General features: G+C 36.4%; 1 protein-coding gene across 10 annotated transcripts in view; it reads right to left on the reverse strand.

Annotated features, from left to right (window-relative positions):
- The window catches only part of BIRC6 (baculoviral IAP repeat containing 6), a 148,850-nt gene that overhangs the window by 87,811 nt on the left and 34,171 nt on the right, over positions 1-26,868 (reverse strand). For 3 of the 10 annotated variants that reach the window (XM_087966328.1, XM_087966319.1, XM_087966314.1), the window contains exons 18-39: positions 26,187-26,348; positions 25,942-26,073; positions 25,537-25,634; positions 24,299-24,446; positions 22,865-22,998; positions 21,526-21,672; positions 20,582-20,769; positions 19,007-19,321; positions 18,511-18,610; positions 17,219-17,433; positions 16,856-17,064; positions 16,304-16,650; positions 12,915-13,134; positions 12,366-12,499; positions 11,818-11,955; positions 8,214-8,341; positions 7,441-7,572; positions 6,135-6,350; positions 4,975-5,158; positions 3,848-4,003; positions 1,679-1,812; positions 379-532 (exon numbers count right to left, since the gene is read on the reverse strand). In XM_087966328.1, coding sequence (XP_087822454.1) covers positions 379-532; positions 1,679-1,812; positions 3,848-4,003; positions 4,975-5,158; positions 6,135-6,350; positions 7,441-7,572; positions 8,214-8,341; positions 11,818-11,955; positions 12,366-12,499; positions 12,915-13,134; positions 16,304-16,650; positions 16,856-17,064; positions 17,219-17,433; positions 18,511-18,610; positions 19,007-19,321; positions 20,582-20,769; positions 21,526-21,672; positions 22,865-22,998; positions 24,299-24,446; positions 25,537-25,634; positions 25,942-26,073; positions 26,187-26,348 — 3,791 coding nt within the window. The remainder of the gene's footprint in view (positions 1-378; positions 533-1,678; positions 1,813-3,847; positions 4,004-4,974; positions 5,159-6,134; positions 6,351-7,440; positions 7,573-8,213; positions 8,342-11,817; positions 11,956-12,365; positions 12,500-12,914; positions 13,135-16,303; positions 16,651-16,855; positions 17,065-17,218; positions 17,434-18,510; positions 18,611-19,006; positions 19,322-20,581; positions 20,770-21,525; positions 21,673-22,864; positions 22,999-24,298; positions 24,447-25,536; positions 25,635-25,941; positions 26,074-26,186; positions 26,349-26,868) is intronic. The other 7 variants (XM_087966331.1, XM_087966324.1, XM_087966334.1 and 4 more) reach the window with 6 other exon arrangements.

A 26,868-nucleotide genomic window follows, 5' to 3' on the forward strand; every position in this document is an offset into this window, starting at 1 on the left:
GGAAATACTTTTAAAATGAATTAATATAGGAGCTAATTATAAATATGTGCAAACGTGAGCAAAGAGTTAAATACATCAAGCCAGAAAGATCTTTGCTCTAAGTAGCAAGACATGGTTCCAAGACAGAAAAATATCCAGTTCTTAACTTTAATAGACTTTTAAAAATGCAACATTGTTTTTATAATCTGTCTATGCTCACATGTACACCTCTTGTCTAACAGGATACTGGATCAGTACCTTAATTACTATCTGTATAATAGACTTTTAAGCATAGTTTGCATAACTGAAATATGCCAACAGAGAACATGTATTTTTTTTTACCACAAATGCAGAATTTTCTCAAATTGGATTGCAAAGTAAACTAGCAGATATGCTTACCTTGAGAGACTGATACACTCACAATCTGTGATCCATTCTTCTCAGTTGTAACTGGGGGTTTTGCCACAGAAATTCCAACACCCCCAATATAAGGATTGTAATTGTATGTTCCATAATCAGCACCCCAATAATCATACCAGGTGCTGCTTATAGGCTTTATAAAACAAAAAAAAGCATTCATTGGTCTGAAATTCCTGAAAATAAAAACTTTTTTTCCGCGACTGTCAACTAGATTGTCTTTTATTTTTACCATATAAACTGCCAACTATACTGGCAGCTTTCAGATCAATACGTTCTTTGACTGAACTATAATTTTGACAGAATAAAGGGAATTGCCCAGCTAATATTTACAGCATTTTTCCCCAGCTCATTATTTTGGACTATTATTTTGGACTATCACTCCAATCACATGTTAAATGGCCACATTGAAAGGAGCTGAAATCCAAATTATCTTCGAAGAAGATTGCTTTACATGATCCAGAATGGAAACAAATGAATTATAGAGTATCAAATAATTCAAATTCAAAAATTACAATGGTGTATAATAGATCTATTACTATTATGCTCAAAATCAAATCTAGCACAGACATGTTTCCTATTATGATCATTAAGCCCTCTGAAGGTCCCTCCTTCCAGTTTATTTTAATCATATGCTGTGACACATTAATGAAAAGAATCTAAAGAATCTATACTCACATATCCAACTGTAATTAAATGCTTAAGTGGCCTCTGTAGTGTGACATTTCTAGAATCGGATCTGTGGTTCAGATTTACAATCTCAGATCACTAATATGTACCTACTTTCTGGTTATGAATTGTTATAATACTGATCAGTATTATAATATTACTTCATGTGTTCAAGTTATAATGATGTGTTTAAAACACCTGATTTTTGTTATAAGTAATACAATATGTTTTTCTTCCTCCATCATTTTTTAATTTTTTTATATTTGTAGGTATTTCCCCTCTTCCATTTCTTCACATACAAAAATAATAAAAATGGTTAAAATGATGCATTTTAAAATTAGGACTTTACAGAATGTCTAGAAATACCACTTACACTTTAACTATGTTCTTCATATTCGTTACTTTTATGAATATTTGTTAGAATGAAAATATAACCTATATATACAAAATAATCACAAAATAAACCTAAGAGGTTTATATTGAAAATGGTATTGATACCTGTGTATTGTACAGGACTCTATCATGATAATATCAGAAACACACAATTGGAAAAGAGCTAAGGTGGTGTCACAGGTGTTTTGCAGCTATTTTAAAAATGCATTATGTTCCATACCTTGAAGACTTTTGCTGCCAGAGGATCTTTCTCCAAATCAATATCTAGTGGATCAATGTCAACTTCCATCAGGTCTTGTAATAACTCAAGATCAATGTCTTTGTCTTTTTCCAAAGATGACAAAGGTGGAGTACCTTTGGGTGATTAAAATAGTTTATTAATTTACTGAATTTACAGACCATGCCATTGTCAGGGTTCTGAGCAGCTTACAACAATAAAGACAGAAGCTTACAAACAAAATACAGGCAGTCCTTGTCTTCCACCCATAATTGAGCCCGGAATGATGTCAGCTGTGCCTGTTATTAAGAGGGCCATCATGTGACGACCCAATCTTACATTTTTTCCAGAAGCCATTAAGTGAATCCATGGTCAGTAAGCAAATGCTGAGGTCATTAACTGAATTCATTGTTTGCAATTGGCATTTTTGTTTGACGGAAACCAAACGCAAATGCAGATTTCCGGCAAAAACATTGTAAATCATGGTTATATGAATGTGGGATTCTGCAGAGAGAGGATCCAGGCCTCCTGGGCTTCGGTTTGGGGAGGGGGGGGAGTGAAATGGCATTTGCTAGTATATTTGCCAGATTTGACATCTATTTCTCTAGTGCAGGGGTCTCCAACCTTGGCAACTTTAAGCCTGGAGGACTTCAACTCCCAGAATTCCCCAGCCAGCAAAGCTGGCTGGGGAATTCTGGGAGTTGAAGTCCTCCAGGCTTAAAGTTGCCAAGGTTGGAGACCCCTGCTCTAGTGTGGAGAGGGATTGCTCTCCCCAGTGGGGATGGAGTGAGGGTCTAGGCCTCTCAGGTACAGTCAAGGAGCCTGGCCCTCTCTTTTCCATAACAGGCTCAGGAAGCCTGGACCATTTTCCTGGTGCTCCACTTAACAAGTGCAACTGGGAGAACTAGGATCATGAAACGTTGCTCAGCTACCAAAAATCTTGGGCCCGTTTGTGGTTATATTACCTAGTTTGGAACATTACCTAGGTTTGCAACAGTTTGCAACAGAAAATAGAAATTCTTTGTCTATCTACTCTTTTAAGTCTTGGAATGTGAGCTCTGAATTTCTATTACGCACAAAAATGTGGGGGAGAAAAGCAAAATGAGGCTACATTATACTCTAAAGCATGCTTGTCCAGCCTTTTTTGGCTTGCCTGGGCGGCACTGAATGAAGGGGAATTGTCTTGGACTGCACATAAAATATATAACATAGTTAATATCTACAAATAACAAGCTTTAGTTTTTTTAAAAAAATGTTATTATCTTGTGGGATTGCCCCCACCGCCGTAGCCGGTGGCTGTTTTTCCTCCCCCCCCCCCCCCCCCCCGACCAAACTCCTATTTTTTTATTTTTTTTTTTTATTGCTTAGCTAGACAGGGCAACATACAGCCTATGGATTGCAAGTTGGACACACCTTATCTAGAGACTTGCATCTGCTATGGACTGCATCAAGTTTTCATGAATGAAGGCAAATATCAATAAAGGAGAATATTTGTAGCTCAGGGTTGCAACGAGAAGCCCTTGGTGCTCTCTGAGCTTGCTTGTTTTCTTGCAAACATTCCATTACCTAACTAGGTAACTTCATCTGTGCTAGAAGGGACTGAAGTTTGCTGTCAGTTTATATTCTGGTGTCTTGCCTATCTCTGTGGGTGGGGATGGTCTTAAGAGATTATTTGGCTGGGCTGTTTACTGATGGCTCCTTGGCAGTTTCCTGATTGAAGTACTGCTTACTTGATGTTGGTCTGAAGATAACTTTGACACAGTTAATCTATGCTGATCTGAGTGATGATTACTGGTGGAGAGGTGCTGACGTTTTCTCTTTTGGGCTAGTTGATTATCTCTTTTGCATAGTCTATAGATGAAAACAAGAAGCTCGGAAGGCAAATATACATGTCCCAGAATAATGTTGCAGGACCTTATTTTTCCGAGCTTTCAGACTTGAGATGGAGCCCATCCTCAGGGAACTTCTCTCTAGCAGAATGTGTGCTTTGGCCTATTTTGTGTGTGGCTTTTTAGTTGTTGAGTACTAAAGTTGCTTAATATTACTTGACACCAGCAGAGCTGTATACTTTTCAACAATTACTGAAATCCAAGAATGTTTAGCAGAATTGCCAAAGCAAAAAAAGAACAGTTTTAACAATTCAAAGCCATTATGCAAGTTATATTGATTTACCTGTAATGTCATGCGCTAAAGGCTCATCAATAGTTTCCACTAACTGAGCTGCAGACTGCTGAAGAGCGTCATCTGAATCTACAGTTGAAGTTCCTGCCTCCTCTCCTACTGCAGCCTCCTCCATGGCTTCAGCAGCTATTGGAGCTAACAGTTCTCCTAAATGGTATAGGGAAGAGTTACTGGAACAGTCAAAGATGGCTATCAATTTTAAAAGAAGCTTGGTGGAGGCTGAGACATGTACCAAAAGATTATATAATCTAAATATAATTAGCCAGGTACCTTGCCTCCCCCCCTGAAAATATTTAGAGCAAAAAATAGTCCCAATGCTGAGGTATGGTGTGGAATTGTGGGGCCATACAAAAGCTTCCTCACTGGAATGAGTTCAGTTCCATTTTTTAAAGTAGCATAGTGGGAATTGACAAGAACATGTTAACTTCAGCAGTCGAGCAGAAGCAAGTTTTCACTCCATAAGTTTTCACTCAATAATTAGAGTTTTTAACCTATTGGCAGAGGATAGGCCCTGATAGACTACCCAAAATATGTTTAGTGGAACATATGGCTTAGCCTATCCCCTGCATAAGCTGAATTACCAAACTTGTTTCATAATATGGGTTTTCCACTCTCAACTGCCTCCCAGGCAAAGGAAATTTTCAGAGTCCCAGATATCAGTACCCAAGGAAACATGGAAATATTGGGAAAAAATACATCTTTAATTTGACTGGCTAAGAACAAAACCATTTTCCAATATAAAAAGTACCTGCCAATGAATTTGATGCAATTCTTATGAAGGGCCTATTATGAAGAGCAGCATTTGACATACTAGATTCCAAGACCAAACATGGGTGCTTCCATCACATATTATAAAATGATGTATAGAGAAGGCAGTTCAGCTAAGAACTTGTTATATACTAAACAAATTGGGATATCATAAACAGGTGAAATATTTTTCTATATTTACCACATGCATATTTTTGTTTCATGTTTTTATTTATTTTATCCTGGAATTAATTCCTGTATTTAACCTTTATTTTATTGTCTCTGATGTGGTTCAAGGCTAATTACTTCACTGTTCCCCACTGCAGGTAACCAAAGCATTTTCCATAGATAAAAAATAATTTTTAACAAACCTGCTAGAATATCTTGCAGCATACATGTCAGAGAATATTGAGCCCATGCTCCTCCCCAAGAGATATCACCTCTGTTAAAGTCTGTCCCAACCAGGAGCAGTAGTAGCCTTTCTAACTGAGCTTCATTCACAATCTCACATAAATGAATTGTAGGCCTTGTTGCATTTGCAATTCTAGCAAGAACCTGAAATAAAAACAGGTAGACAAAATTCTCTTTGCTGCAACTTGTTTCATATCTATGGAGAACACAACACTTCTACAAAATTTAGATTTGAATATTTAGTAATTGTAATTTACACATGTATTTATAACTAATGGTAAAGGAATTTAGAATAATATCAGAAGTATTGATATTGATCAAAAGAAGAAATAAGATAATCTTTCTGGTTTGAGAGTATATGTAACTTTAGTTTGATGCCTTCCATCTGCAACTTGGGGAAGGTCTTCTCATATAAAGAGTGCCCCTCCCCATTTCTAATGTCTTTATTTTTAATTTCATCTTGGAAATTGAAAGTTATTGTGCTTCAACCAACAGTGTTTCTATCTAACCGAACACCACTTTCAAAAATTCCCAACAAAATGTTGGTTTATTTCCCACCACTCCCTCTGCTATCATGGTTCAGATTTTGGCCAGTTATCAGGCACATTGGCAATATTTTTCACAGGCTACATCTTTAGTCAAGAGGGGAAAAGAAGCAAAATTTAGGTGCTCTGGTTAGCATAAATTAAAGGTTTGTGTAAAGCAAAACTGTTATTTGATACAATACATAGCTTTTGTTTCAGCACACATACATTGAGAAAAAATATAGATGATTTTATATAAACAACAGCTAGGAAAAGGTACATCGTATTGATGGAATTATATTTAAAGTTCAACAACTAGTTTTCTTCTCTTGTTGAAACATTTTTATTGAAATGTTATCCTACCAGAACGAAACTCCTTGGGATCAGAACAACAGTGGATCTTTTAAAATTATCATCTCAAATAATTTTATTTTATTATTTTCCCTCAAGGGGTTGAAGTCATCATAATTTTGGATGACAAATAATTATTGGGAAAAATTTTTGGGAGAACTACTGATCCAACCTAGTGTACTGAAATGCAAGTTTTCAAGTTTTGATCAGATTTATTTCTATTAACTGCATTGCATAATCCATACCTTGCATACAAATAACAGCAAATCTGCATGACAAGTAAAATCCATTGACAATAGGAAGAGGGCCAGTTTCTGCACTACTGAGATACAGCGCTCATGTGCCAATGTAAATGGAAGGGGCTCAATTTCTGGAGTTTCTTTTGCAGTTGATACTTCAGTGTCTAATGTAGAACGGGGCCACTCTGCAGTCCGTCGTAAGCGTATCAAATCCTTAAAATGCTACAGAAATCATAAACACAAACACATTTGCCATTATTCAACTATTCACTGAATCATAGTAGTAGATAATTTCACAAAGAAAGAAAGAAAAAACAACCACATAAATCACTAGTATCAATAACACAGTATTTCAATCAAAAAGAAATGAGAAAACATTGAGTTCTCTTATCTTATGTAAGCCTTAGATTACAATATTACACAATAAATCCAAATAAATAAATGTCTATTTAACATACATACATAAGATTCTTTCCTAAATCACAGCACGAATAACATTGTTTTCAAATTTATAATTCTTGTAAGAAACAAATTAACTGATTACATAAACTATTACTCAACTATTATCACACTGAACCCTTTGGATAAGACACTAGATAAACCTGATGTCTTAACATACAATGGTTTCTAGGTTAGATGATATGAAAATTGAATCATACGAATGATTATTGGTCTTCAAGTGAAGATTTCTCAATACTTTGTACAACTTGCCTCTAACTGTGAGATGGGTGTCATATAAATTTAATAAATAAACAAATATTCTTAAAAGAAATAACTGAAACTGATAGCCAAGACTATTTCAGACAATTCTGTGGACCAAAAAGTGCTTAATTAAAACACCCTTTTACTTGAAGAGCAACCTACATCACATAATAAGAGAATGGATAGTGAAAGGGGAGTTGTTTTAAAAAGACAAATCCAACTTCCTTTGGCCTTAGTTAATTAGTAGCATAATTATTTGGATATTGTCCATGCACCTTTTATGATGACTCAAAAAAGGGCACAGTTGGAGAATTGTTGAAATATTCTAATGTAATCTTAATTTTTATAACAAGGAACTATCTTGATGTGAATAACCCACAGCATTACTCAGAAAACAACTTACATAAAATATATGTACATATGAACAGGTACCTATGTTAGAATTGACTAGTTCTAAAACTAGAGATATAGCAGGTAACTGAATCAACAGGTTAGGCCTTAAGAGGCACAATGAAATCATTTGTGGAAACAATGAACCCAAAACATATTTGAATTTGCAGAAAAATATTTTTCTGCACAAGACAATAAATATAATTGCAGAACATCATACCTTTGACGTGGCCTGCTTTAGTTTTGCCTGTTCTACTAAAAGTTTATAGGATGATCCTTTGTTGCTTTGTATTTTTTCTTTTTCCATCTGTTCCACCAAAGCCTTCTGTTTTGCTTTTAATAAGTTAAGTTGCTAAAAGAAAATATTAACAGTGTATAAAAATGTATATAATAAGATGCAAAATAGATATGCATTTTCATAGGATGGTCAAGTTAAAGTTTTTTAAATTTTAGTTTTTATATTTATAAAACTTTAACAGGCTGCCAACAGACTTGAATTACAAAGCCAGTTTCAGTAACAGATTTAAGGTTGCAGAAACTGGTGAGGCTTCAAACACTATATATAGGAGCAGATATTTGCCAAGTGTTTGTCCTCACTGTCAAGTTTTTCAAATGTTGTATAATGAGCAAGTTAAATAGAACAGTGGTTTCTCACATTACTTCAAAGTTTCAAACTTATGTGAACTCTTCTTCTACCAAGATGGTGAAAATCTTTTATTCCACCCTGCAGGGCACGCATAGGATTTCCTTAGATCCCTTGTCTGCAATTATTATATTGTCAGTATCAGTCACACTTTCAGTTAGGTTCATGGTTGCTGTGGGAAAGTCAGGCAACTGGAATTTCCTTTAACTTGTTTCAGTGCATCCCAGCTATATGCTACCTAACTTATAAAATGTTGCTCTGAATATAAAACATGAATTGTATCTCAAAAGCATAAATCCTCCTGTAATTTAGAAAAAGAAAGAAAATCATTAATATGAGATAGAAGTTACCTGTTTGTGATGAACAAGCTGTTTCCTGATCTTTCTGGAATATAACCTATCTAAGCTACTGTTGCCTTTTGAAGATCTATTGAGGCTCTGTGTATGTAAATTATTGTTAATGAAACTCCACTGATTGCCTGAAAAGCAAAACAAAATGATATTTCAAATTTGGTAGTTAATGTTTTACACACAGACCACATATACACACAAAAATCAGTACACGTATTTTGGAAAAAAGAAAAAAAAAGTATTTTGTTAGTTTGTTAAAGGATATAAACATTGATTGAATTATTGTTATGGATGCTAGGAAAATAATTGATTTAGCTTTATTGAAAGGACCAGAGACGGTATTTAGAAACAGTTAGCTTGCATCCTTTAAAACAGGGCTTTTTTTTGAAATGAAATGTTAATTGAATGATCAAACAAACAAATAAGTATATTTTAAAAGGAAGGCAGAAAAGACATTAAATGCTGCACAAGAAAATCAGATGAGAAAGGAAGTCCTATGCAATAAATGTGTGTATATCAACCAGGGATGAGCTTTCAGGCTGAATGGCCTTGGCCTCATCTTATATTATCCTGACATTTCACCAGTATTTTCAGAGCCAGTGTGAACTGTTTTGTTGCGTACAGGTAGTCCTCAACTTCAATTAGTGAGCGTTCAAAGTGACGACGACTTTGAAAAAAGTGACTTATGACCTTTTTCGCACTTATGACCTCTGCAACATGTCCATGGTTATATGATTAAAACTCAAATGCTTGGCAACTAGTGCATATTTATGACTGTTGCAATGTCCCGGGATCAAGTGATCACCTTCTTGTGACCTTCTGACAAGCAAAGTCAATGGGAAAGCCAGATTCACTTAACAACTGTGGTGCTAAATTAACAACTGCAGTGATTCACTTAACAACTGTGGCAAGAAAGGTCGTAAAATGGGGGAAAATTCACTTAACAACAGATTCACTTAGCAACAGAAATGTTGGGCTCAATTCTGGTTGTTAAGTCGAGGACAACCTGTACTTCACGGCATCTCACAGACAACTGAACAGAACGGCTTGATTGGCACTGGCTGTAAAACCTTCAATCAGCCTGAAACTGAGTGGACCGTAGAACATTTTCTTTGTAACAATTAAGATCCCAATTTTTTTTTAACAAAGAAACTATTCAATTACTGTATATTTTGAAATTAAGTTGAACTAAAAGGTTGTATCTCTTAATCAAACCATTGGAAAACTATCCCGATATCTGAGGACTATAGATCTATTACTACAAAGCAGAAGATACAATTCCAGAATTTTTTGAAACGTGTATGGGAGAGGGAGAAAACAGTAGCTAGCATTTATGTCAACTAAAAGCCTACTAACCCAGACTTCAACTTAAACCTGGGCTGCTGTGTTATTTAATGTGTGGCTCACGCTGTTTTATGGTTGTTGCTTTTGTAACTCTGCATGATTACCACCAATTTTATCACACTCCACTCTTGAATTCATTTTAATGAAAAGCAGGCTAACAATTCCAATAGGTAGATAAATGTCATCAATTGTTTTCTATAATACAAAATTATAAGCAAACACAAGTGAGCAAAAAGCCCTTATGATGATACTTAATTATTCAAGTGGGAGGGATTTCTATCCTGAATAATGAAGTATTTTCCCATCAACTTTAGGCTAATCATCAGTGTAATGTGTTTAAGCAGTATTTTTAGGGATGTGAATTACTTCAGATCTGAAGCAAATAAATAAACAAACAAACAAATAAATAAATAAGAATAAAAGAAAAGGACTGGTCATGGGTATAATACATGGGTACTGGTAGATCCTTAACTCAAATGTGTATTTTACTTGGATTGCATAGTTACTGTTTTACCCCAGGAAAAGAAATACTGGTACTTTTCTTTAAACAAACATGTGTATACACTTATTGCTATTTTGTTATCACTTTTTCAGTTCTGGACATCAAGTACTGCCCATCCCTATGTTTTTCCTAATGGCTTAATCCAAAAATCCATCATCTTTATTATTATGCCATTGGGCATTAATATGCCTACAGATATGTCCCTTGGCACACAGATTTCCTGACATGTCTGAATTTTTAAAGCAACTTTTAAACAGATGAACAGTTGCTAAATTGATAGATGGACAGAAATGAAGCTGGACTATAATATTCTTATAGGCATAATTCAAAATATGACACAGATCTATAGATAATCTGAGAAAATGAAAGTAGGTGGTTGTTGCTCAGGGCTTTCTTTGTAAATGGGGAGATACTAGAAATGAGGTCAAGGAAAAAAATAGTAAAGATAAGCCACAATGGTAAAGAGCAACCTGTGTAGATAGCAGCTGGTGAAAATAATCCTCAGGCTGTGTTACAGTAACTCAGTGCTTTTTGACTGGCCATGTATCTTGTCAGTTATTCTGTGAACAGACAAGTCCCACCAAACTTTATGCCTACTTCTGTCTAGCTGTTAACACTGGGAATATTATGAAACAAGTTAACTTTATTTGCAAATACCAAAGAATTGATTAGAAGGGTGTGACTAAAAACTATTCTTTACAATGTTTACACTTGCAAGTGTTTGACATTCTGATTTTCACTTTGTAGCCTATTTAGAAACACCAGTCATGCTGCACCAGTTATGCTCATTCCTGGATTGATAGGCTTTTGTCACAGTCAAGCCTTGGTTACTTTGTGGTTGGAATATGATAATGCTTTCTACATGGGCTGTCCTTGAAAAGAAAAAAGATAGATTCAGAATGTGGCAGCCCAAGCAGTGACAGGCAAGCCTCACTATGTCCACATGAAGCCCTTGCTGTGTTAGCTGAACTGGTTACCAATTGGTTTCTGAGGGCAATGCAGTGTTGGTTATTATAGGTATTCATTTAATTGACATTTGTTCAACAATTGTTTAAAGTTACCATGGCGCTGAACAAATGGCACCCTGGAAAGCTGTTAAATAAATAAATAATTTTCCAACACAATGACAGTGCTCCTAAACTGGGGAGCGAGGATGCCCAGACCACATAAATCCCCCTATTTTTGGCAAGTACTGAACTAATAGACAGCTAATCAGTAGAAATGCTTAATTCAGTGTCTGAGATTGTGATACTGGTTCTCTCAAAATGTAAAATTAAGATTATTTTATTTTGGAATAAGAGTGCAGGATCTTCAATTCCAGTAATATTCTAAGCTTTCAATTAATGGTTAGTTTAGCAATTACAATGATTGGGTGGAGTAAGAACATTGTAAAAGGAGTGGCAGAACCTGGGGGTGCGGTGTAAAAAGAGGGATCAGCCTAAAATCCCTACATAGTTACAAGCAAAGTAAGTCCAACCCCCCTCCCTTGAATTCCATTATGTAACCCCAAGCAGGTGCTAATCGTTAGATGAGAAGATTCCTGTGCAAAGGCATGATTAACGATAAATCAGTTTAATTGGACCTTCACATGTGGGCCTGATCTTTCACACCTGACAAAGATGCACTCAAAAATTCATAGCTATTTACAATAAGATTGATCCAAAATTGCAGTGTACTATTCTATGCAAACAGGACTGCCCTTTTCAGAGACTGTATGCTCATTAATAGGTTTTATCATCTTAAGTAGTATATACTAACCTGTCAAGAATCTTTCTCTCTCTTTTCCACTCAAAGGCTTCTTAGATGTAGCTGCTTCATCTTCTACTGTTGCCACATAGTCTAAGAGTCTAGATACCAACATTACAACCCAGCTAATCATAGGAATGTCCAGAACGCCTTCAAAATAAGAGAATTTATTTAGGTAATTGTTAAGACAAAATATACTAACAGATTTTTTCCAGAATCTCAAAATATTTTACATATCTGTTTCTCTTCTCCTTACACAGAAAAACAGAAAAAAAGAGTGCTCAAATTTTGATAACCATGGGAAGAAATTATTTGTTCAACTACTTAGGAATAAATCTGAATACCTAAAATGAATGCTTTGAAATTAGATTCAGTCAAATTAATGTTCCATATGTATAACCAATAGATGGTAGCCAAGAGTTAAGGTTTTCTGTTAATTGTCTGTTTCCAGTTAATTGTGATTTGAATTGTAATTTACAATCCTGCAAAAAGCAGTTACACTAACAGTGTTGGGCTGACCTTTTATAAAAATCTAATATTATTTTAGAAATGTTTGGTACCTTCTGAGCATCTGTGGATCGGTATTTGAGGCTGAAGAGGAGACAAGAGATTATCCAAGAGATTCAACAAACTTTCTAAGACACCAGTGTTGCTGAGTGATCTTTGACCAATGCAAGAAAGCAACATGAAGACCCTAAATATAAAAAGTAAGTCATTTGAAAATATTCCTGGCTAATTAAATGAGTAGCAATACTTCACAAGAGAGAGGGAAAAAAAGCTGATCCTAGGAAATAAAACATTTATTTCCCTTTTGTTCTTTGGGCATAAAGAACTAAATCATACTGATAGCATTAAATATACAGATGAGAGATTTTTTTGCAGGTACATGACCGACTATGTACAGTATATCAATATGCAGATCCCTATTATAAAATGAATACATTTCAACAACTTACAGACAGACGTAATTATGATTGTCTTCATTTATTACAACTGCAAATTGTTACAATTATTATAAGGCTTTCCCCCTCTTGCTTATCTTTCTATATTTTAATAATAAATAGACTGGATGCTGCTTGATGATATATTAAAAGTAATGTGAAAAGTACCTGTCTTGTGGAAAAATAAGAAGCTGCTCTGAATTATACAATTCTTGCAGGACATTTGAGAGAAATTGTCCCCACCATCTTTCACCTCCACATAGCTGAACCAGTAAAAGACCTGTGTGCAAACGTATTTTGGGAGTCCCACTAATACACAAGTGCTTGAATAATTCTTCACAGGCTTGAGCATTAAATGTACTTTGTAAAACCACAGGAACAGAGTGCCCTTAGAAAAAGAAATGAAGTATATTAGATTGCAAACAAAAAAAAAAATTCTATGCTTAGTTGATCGTGATTCTAGAAGTGAATACAGATTACACAAGTTTGTTTAAGATGTTATCTCAACAGTGACTATATTGCTAGTAGTCTCACAGGTTCCTATTGAATTAATTAATTAATTGAATTTCTATGCTGCCCATCTCATAATACAGCAACTTTGAGTGATTTACAATATAATAAAAAATTTAAAATGCCATCAGTCATTTAATTTAGAAGATTTAGAAACCTTTCATCTTCTATTTGTATGAAAAGGAGAATCACTAAAAAAACAGAACACATGGATACTTCTCTAAAAAATACAGAAGCTGGTTTTACACATCAAGATATACGGTAAAGCTCCCCCTCATCACACACACAGACACACACACACAGCCTTTCTTATCCCTGTAGACTAGACCTCCCTCAACTCATTAAGACTCACTACCAGAGATAGTATTCAACCTGTTTGCACCAGTTCAGGCGAACTGGTAGCAGTGATTTGGTGTGGGTCGCCTGGCTGGCCATGCCCCTGACCCGGTCACCCAGTCGCTCACTTGCCCTGGTCACTTTCCTAGCTTTCCCTGCCATGCGGAGGCCACGGCGCAGTTTGGGCAGATGTCCCACAGCTGCTGCACATGCACACTGCTTGAGCAGCCGCTACACATGCAGTATGCATGTGCAGCAGCCCCAGGACATTCGCCCGCCTGCCCACCCTCCCAGAGCACTTTCTTCCTTTTCCTGGAGGACCCGCCTCTTCCAGTCCGGCCCGGCCCAGTTAGCCAGCAGGTGGGTGGGCAGATGTCCTGGGGCTTCTCACTCCCCTTATTGCAAGATGCCTGCTGCTGTTGCTGCGTGCTTTTTTTGGTGTGGCTGGAGTCCAGCCCCGGGGAGGCTTCTTGTGCCGGGCCCGGCAAGTCTGAGCAGCTGGCACATAGAACAGGGCAGCACTGGACCATTGGAGAAGCGGAGCGAAGCCGGAGATCAATAATTTTCGCTGCAAGACGCCTGCAACTGCTACGTGTTCTCCAGCCCCACTGAAAAAAGCACATGTGCCTGCCCATTGGAGAAGCGGAGCGGCAGCTAGAGGGTTCTCACGCCGAAAAAGGGGCAGCTGGAAGAGACTTCTTGCACTGAAAAAGGGGCGGTTGGAGGCTACTCTTTTTCAGTCTCCAGCCACCTCTTTCGTAGAGCAAGAAGTCTCCCCCAACTGGCCGGCTGCTTTCCTCCTCCTCGGCCATACAGAACAAACAGGCAGAGAAGGAGAACATCTGGCTGGTTGAGGGAGGCTTCTTGGGCCGAAAGAGGTGGCAGGAGACCGAAAAGGAGTCGCCTCCAGCTGCCTCTTTCGCAGCGCAAGAAGCTTTCCCCAACTGGCCGGCTGCTCTCCTCCTCCTCGGCCATACAGAAGAAACAGGCAGAGAAGGAGACTTGGCAGGCAATTGCGCTGTTTAGTTGGGCTTTTTTTTTTTTGTCAGCCCAAGGGCGGGGGGGAAGGTACGTAGGAAATCACCCTGTCTCTACAGCATCAGTCATGTGATTGAGTGGGCATGGACAACTCAACGTTACTCGCAGCAAAGTGCTGTGCCACCTTGCCAAGTTGGCCATGCCCACCCAGTCACATGACCACCAAGCCATGGCCACCAAACAAGCCACGCCCACAGAACCGGTAGTAAAAAATTTTGAATCCCACCACTGCTCACTACAGATTTCTTCACAGTTCCTAAATAAAGGCAGTTTAGGTATCACCAGAAAATATTTGGGCTGACGTGTGTTGGTAGAAATGAAACTGAATGACACATTCACATGAAATGAAATATGCTTATTGTTTTTTATTTTTATGTGGTCCTTTAAACTTAAATTTTATATTTTAATTAATTCTGCACTACTGCAAATTATCTGGAAGTCTCTTGACTGACATATCAAGAGAAAACAAGAACCCTGACTGTGAATATAATTTAGGACATTTCCCAGTTAAAAATGCTACACCATCAAATCCCACATATTTATATATCATAATCTGGAAGGTATTCTAAATATCAAGATGTTATTAAAAATGATGGCAGCTTGAAATAATTTCTTGCAATAGATAAGTTCTTAATACATATATTATTTTTGTTTCGAGTACTTTACAAACCTATCCTCTATGAAATGACCATTATCATAAATTTTCATGGCCTAACTTGACAGGTAGCCCTTGATTGACAACCATTTGTTCAGTGACTGAAATTGAAGGCACTGAAAAAAAGGACTTATGATCTTTTTTCAAATGACCAAGATTTGGAAATTGGCAACTGACATATATTTATGACAGCTGCAGTGTTCTAAGGTCATGGATCACTCTTTGCGACCTTCTCAAGCAAAGTTAATGGAGAAGCCATTTAACAACCGTAGGTATTAACTTAACAACTGCAGTGATTCACTTAGCAACTGTGACAAGAAAGATTGTAAAATGGGACAAAAAATTCACTTGACTGTCTTGCTTTGCAATGAGACTTTTGGTTTCAATTGCGGTCATAAGTCAAAGATTACCTGTATAAAGAATTACAGCTGTGGAATATTTGTTAACATATACAGTGTATGTTAGTTGCGAAGAAAGAAGTGACCCAACATTATCCTATCTTTGTAATCACTAGCTAAGCCTTACTGCAACCCAAAGAATGAATAATAATACTTAGTTATCTCCCTTGGATCTCTTCCATTTATTTCATTCTCATTTTAGTACAACTGTCTGTGATACCTATTTTATTTCTATATTTTGTGGTAGATCAAGGATTTAGGCAGGGAGGAGGGATCAAAACACTAAGAATAACTAGGCTGACCAGAGCAAGGGTACTCTTGAGATGTACATTTTGTGGATATTCAAGATAGTGGACAGGAAATCTGAATTCCTCAGGTAAAACAATTCTTCAGCTACTGTAAATTTATAAAATTAAGAGACACAGTTGCTGAAGTTTTCAGATTAACCTTAATTTGACACTTTTTATAGTCTTACTCTCTTAACCTTTGTCTCATTCATTTAATCTGAAACATTCTACAAGGCTTCAAAATCTCCACTGACACTAACACATATATTTTCAGTATTGATAATAAAATAGCAAGCTTGCTATTTTATTAATAAAAATAATTGAGTTACCAACCATTGGAAGAATGGAGTAAACTAAGTAAAGTATCCAACAGATATCGGATAATTGTGCGCAACTGTTCCGTGGAGGACATCTGAATTAGTTCTTTAGGATCACTCTGTTCTTTCAGAATCTTCCTGCTTGCTCCTAGAGCTACTCTGAGCCTTTGTACAGCATGATGAGCCAAATTCAATTGAAGCTGTAGCTGAATGCAATCCTGATAAGCAGAAAATACTCGGCTGTCTTCCTCCACTGCCTTATCTGGCTTGCGTAAAAAATACTGAGCATTGTTAGCACTGTTCAGTGGTGGGAGGTCAATGCTTTGTAAAAGTGTTTCAAGTCTATGGCAAGCTAAATTATACCTGTAAGTGGAATAAGGAAAAAATGTCTTAATTATACATAAATTATTGAAAAAGATCCCAGGACATAAGAATATTTATACTTATACAGTTAAATAACAGTATTTTAAACAGGGCTAACATTTTGCTAACATTCAACAACTTGCATTATCTCACTAACACATCAACATCAACAAAACAACACAACAGAAACAACAATGCATTTTACCTGCACTGTATATCTTCCTGCAGTGCAATCATCATAGCTAAATGTTGATCAATTTCTGGCTGGTTTGCAGATTCAACTTCACCTCGCAAAGGATCGTGCATAATCTTCAGCTCGCTCTCTAAAGGCAAGATGTAAGTATGTCCATAGTAAAATCCTAAAGGAATTTTGGCTCTAGCATTTGTACTTCCGTAGCGACCAATGACCGTAATCTGAAACAGAAGACATGCAGCCTTTCCATGTCACTTGATTCTTTGAAAATAGGAAATATATTGTAAAACTGAGCATTACCTATTATGAATAACATTTACCATATTGAAATATATATTCATTAGAATATCTTATTTTTATTGAAAGAATTTTTACCTTCATGAATCGGCAAACTGGTGGTGGTATTAAATCATGCAGAATAAGAGAATGGGTGCTAATATCTGTAGCAACAACTAGCCTTCTTCCATCAACTTCTTCACCGAGTGTCCAAATATCAATTGATAAGGAAGCCAAATCCCCACAAGTTGGAATCAACACATCTGTCAATAAGATGGGTCTGCCAAAGTCTAATGTCACAAATCTCCTTGCACCTTTGAACAGAAATAGTTTTGATGAAATGCCAATACAATGAACTCAGTCTGCCTTTGCTAGAAGGGCAGCCATAGCCCACAACTTAACAAACAGAACCCATGTTGTCAAAAATATTTAATTTTAACAAGGAAATATTTACAGTTTAGTTACTGCTGGCACAGTACAGATTATTCTGGAATTTATGGCTGAGACATCAATAGTTTTTTTCTACCCACATGCCTGTGTCTTTTGGTTTAGTTCAAACTGTAGCCAGAGAGATGTCAAAGTCATCTCTATGAACCTGAATCATGAATTATGTTTTTAAATGTAAGGTAAACATTAACTACACTCCCAATCCCTCTTCCTCTTATTTGAAGAATTACTAAGTTATTTAACAATTATTTCAAAATGGTGGGGGTTCACACAATACTCTTTTCACATTTTAACATAACATCTACATTTAATGTGCAAATCTTTTCAGCTAAAACAAAACAAAAAAATACTGACTTGCACCTATGGAAACATAGAGTTTCTGTATAATTCTAACCCATAGAGTTGTATAATAAATCATAGAAACATATGATTTATTATACAACTCTATGGATTTTTCAGCAGCTTCTAGGCTACATAGCAAGCTTCTGAAATTGAGGGAAATAGAAAAATCAATTCATTATAAAACACCAACTATAAGAATATCAAAATAATCTTTTGGGCTTTGGTCATACCTATACAGTGGTACCTCAGTACCTGTCCTTAATTGGTTCCGGGAGGATGAGTACTAAACAAACCATGTGACTTACCACATGACTCTTTGTTTTGGCTGAGAAGGACTTCCTATCTGTCCCTTGTCAGTGACCTTCCCAGCATGGCTGACTTCCTGTCAGCCCTCTACAGCTATCCCCACCCTTCCTTTTGCACCACATCCAGTACCAAACAAATGATGAGTATCAGGGATAAAGTTTTCATGTCAAAATGCGTCAGTTTTGGAGCAGTCGAGTACCAAGATACCACTGTACCGGCTTTGGAATCTAGTTATTATATTAGCTATTCAAAGCAAATTAACTTAGAAAGAATTAACCTACAAACTACTATTTTACCTGAATGCATTCGCTCTATAATGATAGATTGATGAGGAGGTGGCTGAAGAAAATGTGAAGCATGAGATATTGCAAGAGCAAGGCCAGTTCCAAGTGGATTCTGAAAGGAAAAAGAAAACCTGATCAATATATAAATACACTGTATTTGGCATAAGTCACTTGCTACTGCACATGCAAAAGTAAAAAAGAGCAGACTGAAAACTCAAGGTTGAAAAACTGATCACTCATATTGTATACGGATTAGTTTTTAAGCATACCAATGGAAAAGTCCAAAGCATTAACAAGCTATTTGCACTAGCTTCCTTATATGGAATGTAGGTTTAATAAATTTGGGACTATTGTATAAGAGGTTTTAACAAAACTCCCTGTCAAAATATACTCTCAACACTTAGATAAAAGGCAAACTACCAAGCAGTCAAAATAGTTCCTGTCATTAATGATCTTTAGATTGGAATTTTATGAAAGCTTTTTTTCTTTTTTCTTTTTCTTTAGTTACCGTTTTGGACTTGTGTGCATTTTTGTTGTGTACAGAAAGGTTAACTGGAGGAGGATCAATGACTGAACCCGGAAAAAGCTGTGCAAGCTCTGCATTGATAACAGCAGAAACTGCCTCATTAGGTGGTGTAAGAGGCGGAGTCATGAACAGGGGGGTTGTTTTAGGAGTGGGTGGGATGACATCCGACGGATGAATGAAGAACCCTGGGGCTGCTACTGAGTTGGAAGGCACAGAGTTGTGAACAGGACCAACTGCTGATGCTGCTGCAGCAGCTGCTGCTGTTGTCTGATGTAGTTTGGCTTCCAGCTTTGCTTTCTGCAGGGGAAATAAAAGCAGCATATGTACTGTCGGCTGGTGCTGCCCATGAAGGCAGTAGCAATTAAAAGCATTAGCAATAAGCAGCATGAACAAAACAAACAAAAAAGCAAATAGCTTCAGCTTTCATTTCACACACCAAAGGTTTTTTACCAAAGGAATGCAAAAAGGAGCACAAAAAAGTGAATAACAGTGCAAGAAATGAAAGTAGAACACTTCAAAACTCACCGAATTTTTTTTTCACTGAACTCGTCTCTTAGAGAGATAACCTGTTGCATAAACCATGCAAGCTAAAGTTGTCCAGTGCAGCCCAATTGACTTAAATATATTTGGTATTTAATAGAATATTATATCTAAGAATGCATGAGACTGAAAACTTAAATCTAAATTTAATCAAAGTCCTTAGTTCACACATTTGTAAACATCTAGGAACCCATTATGTTCAATGGGACAACAGATGTATATCCTTCCACTATGAATACAACCTGAAATTCTTATATTATGTGCCCCTGATTGTGATGGTTCTTTCATATTAAAAAAGGTTTTTAATTTTTTTTGCATATTCAGGGAAGTTCCATTTTAATGGACTACTCGGTGTAGGAATGTGCATTACTCATAAAAATCTGTTATATACAAAAGCATGTCATTGCACCATATGATCTAAGTCAAGACAGATATCATAAAATTAATGTAAATTTAAATGCTTCATCCAGGTTGCTTCAGATGCAAAGGATTTTCTAAAGATGTTAAGACTGAAATTTGCTAACGGAAGATCTCTTGAGTTTTGAGCTTGACAAGCACAGATTAGAATGGTTAAGATGGACTGCAGCTAATCACACACTTTAGAAGGAATAAAATGTAACTCTGTATCTTTTCCTGAGTGCAATGAAAAGAAGTTTCTGTTTTTAAGGCTCTTAATCAAACAGCAACATATTTATTTCTGTTGAAAGAAATCCAACTACATTTTCCGTATTTTCACATTTTTTTCATAATCCAAAATAAGTGTTGTTTTTTTTTAAATGGAACCATAACATATATAAGAAAGGTTTTTCTGCACCAATAAAAAACCCATGTGCATTTTCAAGATCAGAATGTTTGTTACATTCTAACCTATTTCTAAAGATGTACTTTTGATAGTTATGCCTGATTTCTTTTTCCCTTTCTCTCTCTCTCACAAATAAGAGAGATTTTCTGCAATTAAGGGAACCATTCTCTCAGCTTTTGAAGTTTAGAGACATCATGAAAGAGATGGCCTCCAACCTGTTGCTGAAGCTTCAAAAGCTGCTGCTGTTTCTCTTGAAGCACCTGGAGCTGCTGCTCGGCTGAGGCCATTGCATGAGAGAGAGACTGCAAAGCTACCTGGGCTGCTGAACTCAGGGCTGTCGAGGCTTCCCCTACTGTCCCAGATGAGAGGCCTCCAACTGCTGGGGTAACCCCAAAGGTACTCACTGGCATGAAACAAAGGAACAAAAGAAAAAGACACGTATGAAGAAAGGCAAGACACAAAGTGAACTTGAAAACAGTACAGTTTGGGCAATAAACAAGAAACCAATCTCAAAAGAAAGAAAAAAGTCACAAAACAACCTAATTTTTAATAGAACTTTGATTCAACATTCATGGTGCAAATAGGGAAATCAAAATATCGGTTTCCAAGGCAGGCAGATTTTTCTCATCGTTAAATTAAACCCTGAAATATGTGATTAATTACAATGTGTTAATACCCTTTGTTCAGAGGTGATATTCAGCAGGTTCTGACCAGTTCTGGAGAACTGATAGCAGAAATTTTGAGTAGTTCAGAGAACCGGCAAATACCACCTCTGATTGGCCCTGCCCCCATCTATTCTCTGCCTCCCGAGTCCCAGTTGATCTGCCGGGTCTTCTTTAGTTGCCCTGCACAGGAGAACGGAGCTGGAGAGCCGGTTACTAGGGTGGGGACGGAATGGGATTTTGCAGTAACCTTCCCCCTGGAGGGAGGTAGGAATGGAGATTTTGCAGTATCCTTCCCCTGCCACACCCACCAAGCCACACCCACCAAGCCATACCACGCCCACAGAACCAATAGTAAAAAAATTTTTTGAATCCCACCACTGCCTTTATTTAACAATTAATAGCTCAAATTCATTGTAAGTTTCTTATTGGAAAGATTATTTCAGACTACTAATACAGTTTGATTTACATAGAAAAAAGTAATAAAATATATATACCAGTAAACGTACTTGCATCGTCCCTTTCTATTCTTGTTCCATCACTAGTTGAAACACAAGTAAAGTGTAGAGGTTCAACTTCTAAAAGTCCAGTGAGGGAAGTAAAACTACCTTCGGCTGCTGTACAATTACTGATTTTTCCATTCCCTGAATTGGGAAAAAATAATATAATTCAGTTTACTCATATGGTAACTAGAAATAACTTGTGATTTTTATTGCTATCATGCATGTAAAATGAGGAGAGAAGAAAAGATAAATAACTAAGTACCCAATCCAAACCAAGAAACCCTATGTATGTAATTAACACATATAAGAGAAATATATAACTTGTAAATCTCAATCCTTGCTTCTTCCATATCTCAGTACAACTCATATGACATGAAAACACAAAGAAACCACAGGAGAAAGAAATGCCATAGAAAAATCAGCAACTCCTACTCTCCTTTTAAGTTAAAATGACTTCCACGCACAATTGGATCCTTTATTCAAAATTCTAAAACAATTTAATATATCCATTTGCATGATTGGTCAAAACCAAACCAAATCAGGGATTTTTTTTTTTGAAGAATGAACTGGGATTCAGCTCAAACTTCCTCTGAAAATGGAGGGGAAAGAATCGTCTCCAATTTTCCTATAGTCCTAACTTCTTTTATTCTGTTTCTAAGAATGCGGCAACCAGGGGTTTGCACAAAACAAGGAATAGATTTTGCTTCAAGATAACTCAACATTCTGTCAGAATGTTCCATTGGAATTAAACTCAAAGCAACTGGAATCTTTTGCTCTGATATAAAAAACAAAATTTGTTTTTCTTGGGAAATTCCAAATACCAATTTTAAAATTGTTTCCTCTGATCAGAATATTCAGAACAATGCCACTAAAACCAGTCCAACTATTTGTTCTGATCTCAGAATATTCAAAATTGTCATACTGATAAAAAAAATATATACATATTCCTAGAGACCTCAAGACGAATTCCTAAAGAAACTCAAAATTGCCCTGCCTTGGTTCTCTTGGGTATAAGATGAGAGACAAAGGAACTCTGCCAAGTTTTTAAGATTTGGTTATTATATTCTGCGCTAGCAGAGTTCCAGATGTCTATAGATTCTGTATTCCACCCTGATCTATCTCAAAGGCTAATATAATATGAAGAAATAACCATTTCCTTCTGGCAATGCAACTCTGCTGAAAACAAAATAAGTTCAGCCTATTTTGAGGTTGATTTTCTTCAATGACAAATCACAACATGAAGATTATATAACCATGTTGTTGCCAAAAGCAAACAATATTGACTATAAAAAAACCTTTCAACTCACAGTTACAAGTGGATACATAGGCTTACCTGAGAGAACATCAGATAAATCAATTTCATCTGACTGAACGCCAATGCTGCTATTATATATATTCTTACAAGAAGAACCACTCATTTCCAAATCAAAGAGCACCGGATCAAAAGGTGAACTATATAATCCATACCTGAAAAAACAATGTAATGCAAGATACTAGGCAATGTGAAGAATTTGGTTAATGAGATAAAATCAATCAAATATATAGTTTTAAGGATATGAATGAATAATTACTATTAAAACTATTAAATATTTTTCTCAAAGCTTTAGCATTTTAAGAAACAAGAAACTGATAATAATAATAATAATAATAATAATAATAATAATAATAAATAAATAAATAAATAAAAAAACAACTTTATTTGCAGTCACAGACCAAAACACAAGTACAACAAAAGAAGAACATGGGAAAATTAGTCATGAACAATTGGTCACCAAAAACTTGACTAAGGGGAATTACAGCGTTCTCCTCTGATGGTTACAGATCTTAAAAAAAATTGGAAACCTGAGAAGTGATGTATGAGGAGCCATCCCCTAGACAATATAAGAACAAATTACTAACAGTGGGTCTAGAAGGGTCTGTTTCAAGGAGAGACAGTAACTTGAATCTGCCTGCGTTATACATAGGGCAGTATAAAAGGACATGCTCCACAGTTTCAACCTCAGCTCTGTCACAGAGTAGGAAACTGATATTACCATCAAGTATATTCAGCAAATTGTTATTTAAAAACAATGCAAACATAAAACAACATGCCTAATATTACTTATTTCAAATACAAAGAATAAATGCTAAAAATATGAGTTTAAAAAGTTCACCACAAGGGGTTCAAAAGGAAGCAGTTATGGGTGTTGCTTGGTACATGTAATACATGTAATGCTTCATGTTAATACCTCTTCTTTGCAAGCTACAGTTCATTAGTTACCAGTGGGCTTTGGGGTATAAGCAAAGATGCTGGTTGTCATTAACAAAGCCTGTGGTACAAGATCTGAGTATTTGCAGGATTGTCTCTTCCAATTATCTCTGCCTGTCCTGTAAGGGACCTGACAGTGCACACATACTTCAGCTACTGTATATTAAACCATGTCATACTCATGACATAGGCCTTCCATGTCATTGCACTGCCTTTTGAAGCAGCAATTCCTCCCAAGAAAGCCTTAAATAGCTGGCTTGTAACATAGGCATTGAGCTAGGATATTATTATTTTTATTTTTATTTATCAAATTTAGAGACTGCCCAACTCTAATTATATGATGCCACTTCTGACAATTCTGCTTAATTGCTGTGTCTCTCCCCCTCCACCATAGCTGTTTTATTATTGTTCTTAACTAACTGATATTTCATTTTAATCCTTTATAAGCACCCATGGTTGATGTGTGGGTAACCTTAGTAATTGAATGAATAAAAAGTGATGCAGTTTTCCCCTTGTTACCTTGTTTGAAGGAGTGCTTCCATGGGTGTTAATCGGTCCTGTAATTGTCTAGAGACTGCAGTTAACAGGGAAGCACAAGTAGTACTGCAGCCAGCTAAATCTTCATCCTTTACGTAATTCAGCAAAACAAAATACCAATACACAGAACCTAAAAGGAACACATATAGATAGATGTTCAGCCTTAAGAAGATAGAAAAGCAATCTTTAACTATATGTTTACAGACACCTACAAAATCCATTCAATAAAATTCTATGGAGATTCTTAGTCATCCAGGTCATGGTTGTCTAAAAGGTGCGTTTTCAGGAGGCAATTGGACTTTCTTTTCTTTTTTCTTTTTTTCTTTGAAGACGTTTCGCTTTTCATCCAATAAGCTTTTTCAGCTCTGATTGGATGGTGGGGAATGGAAAGATTTATATTCCTTGCAGAAAACTGGTCATTTGCATTCTTTTAGAGAAACGTTTTCAAAGAAAAAAGAAAGAAAGAAAGTCGAGTTGTCTCCTGAAAAAAACACCTTTGGGAAAACCATGACCTGGATGACTGAGAATCTCCATAGACTTTTAGCTATGCACTTTGGGATGAAATGCTGTGGGAGAATGAACGGATTTCCAGAACAATTGCAGACTACAGGAACCTTTTGCACTTCAGTCTGAGATGCAGACAACACAGACTCGTCCCCAACAGCCTGCTCCTGTGTTCAACAGTGAAGGGATACAGGGCAGAAAACATCCTGCAGCCAAGAAGGCTCCACACCCATTTGCACTACTCAGGTGACCCAGAGGGCACAGATAAACCTTCAAGTGGCCTCAATTACTCTTTAAAAGAATGCAAATAACCAGCTGTCTTGCATGGAATATAAATCCTTCCATTCCCCACCCATCCAGTCAGAGCTGAAGAAGCTTCTTGGATGAGAAGCAAAACTTATTCAAAGAAAAAAAAAGGAAGAAAGTCCAGTTGCCTCCTGAGAAAAAGCACCTTTGGGACATTCAATAAAATATTCCTTTAATCAATGTTAACTGATTGTGGTAAGTTTGCACTGATACCTGCTCAGGCAGTATTCCTAGGTTATATTACTCTGGATGTATGTTTATAACATTAACATACATACAGCGTGGAATTGACTAATAAGTGAAATACAAGATTAGTATTAAGACAGAAAAGAACATCAAACAAAGAAAAACAGATAGAAAGTATCAGAAGAAATCAATTTTGATTCCAAAAACAAAAACCTTAATCTTACCTCCAGTCGCAGCTGCAGGTAAATAAGATATATTGCCAAGCAAAGCCTTCAGAAGGACCGAGCTAAATCCTTGATGACTTGGTTCAAATTTCCCATTACTACAAAAATATAATAATCAATTTTATTTTAATATTTTATTTTGTTTATCGGCAAATATTATTCAGAATTTTTTTTACATCCATAGGTCTCAGCAGATAAAGGGCTTAATCAATGTGCAATCCAATTTCCATCTATCTAGAAATACTAAATTTGATGGAAATGGCTCCCATAGACACAGGATTGAGCTACAAAATGTTAATTTTCTCTATAAAAGATCACCTATGTTAACATTTTACATCATGTTAGCTAGAATATTCAAGTAAAAGAAAACTTTAAGCTGAAAAAAACACCAAGTAACATAATTACCTTATGCAAAGAGCTAGAAATCGTGCACATTTATGTGCTATGCTTCGTCCGGCTTCAAAAAAGCATACTCGAATTATGTGGAAAAGACATGTCCTTGTTTTAGACAACAAGCTCTCATTGGTTTCTCTTGAACTGAAACATTAAAAACAAAAGCAGACTTTACAACCCAATCATTACTTTTGAGTACATTTCTAACAAAGGTAAGAAATTTGTTAAGGAGCTCCTTTATTTATTTATTTATTTACCTCCCTGGTCCATTGGATTGAACTCCTGCTAGCCAACACAGGATATCTAATACAAGACTTTGAGCATGTTCTGTCACAACTCCATCTTCTGCTTTTTTGCAAAGGCTGTTAAGAAGTCTTTCGTGAAATTCCGAAAACTGTAACATGGCACACCTTTGAACTCTAGAAAAGAAATAATATTCAATAAGAAAGAAAGAAGTAAATCAGTGAACTGGGGGTAAACTACTACTTCTTTTTTTATAGCAGTGCTAAGGTTTTTGAAGAAGGAAGAAAAGAAGCTTAGGGTTTCTCTCTAATGTGGTTTTAAAAAGTCCTGAAACTGTTTTTTACCTCTTAGATTTGAAATTCAAAACTTGTCTTATTATAGAAATCCATGTTATTTAAACAACCCGCTAAAACAACTCTTAATTACATAGGGGTAATGCTCAACTTACAACCATTTGTTCAGCAATCGTAATTATGATGGTGCTGGAAAAATGGACTTACGATCCACGCCCAAAGTTACAGCTTTTGCAACGTCCCTGGGTGTCACAGTATCAAAATTGGTAGCCCACCCGCATTTATGACTGCATGGGGACAGCAAATCTGCCCTGGATGGCTGCAAATCTGCCTTACGTGGGTGGGGGGAGTTGCTACAGTCCTGCAATCATAAACACTGCTAGGCTGGATGGGGAAGCTGAGG

The sequence above is a fragment of the Notechis scutatus genome, chromosome 1 (assembly GCF_049901735.1).
Source record: "Notechis scutatus isolate UNSWTSFEM ecotype Mainland chromosome 1, rNotScu1.2, whole genome shotgun sequence".
Lineage (NCBI taxonomy): Eukaryota > Metazoa > Chordata > Lepidosauria > Squamata > Elapidae > Notechis > Notechis scutatus.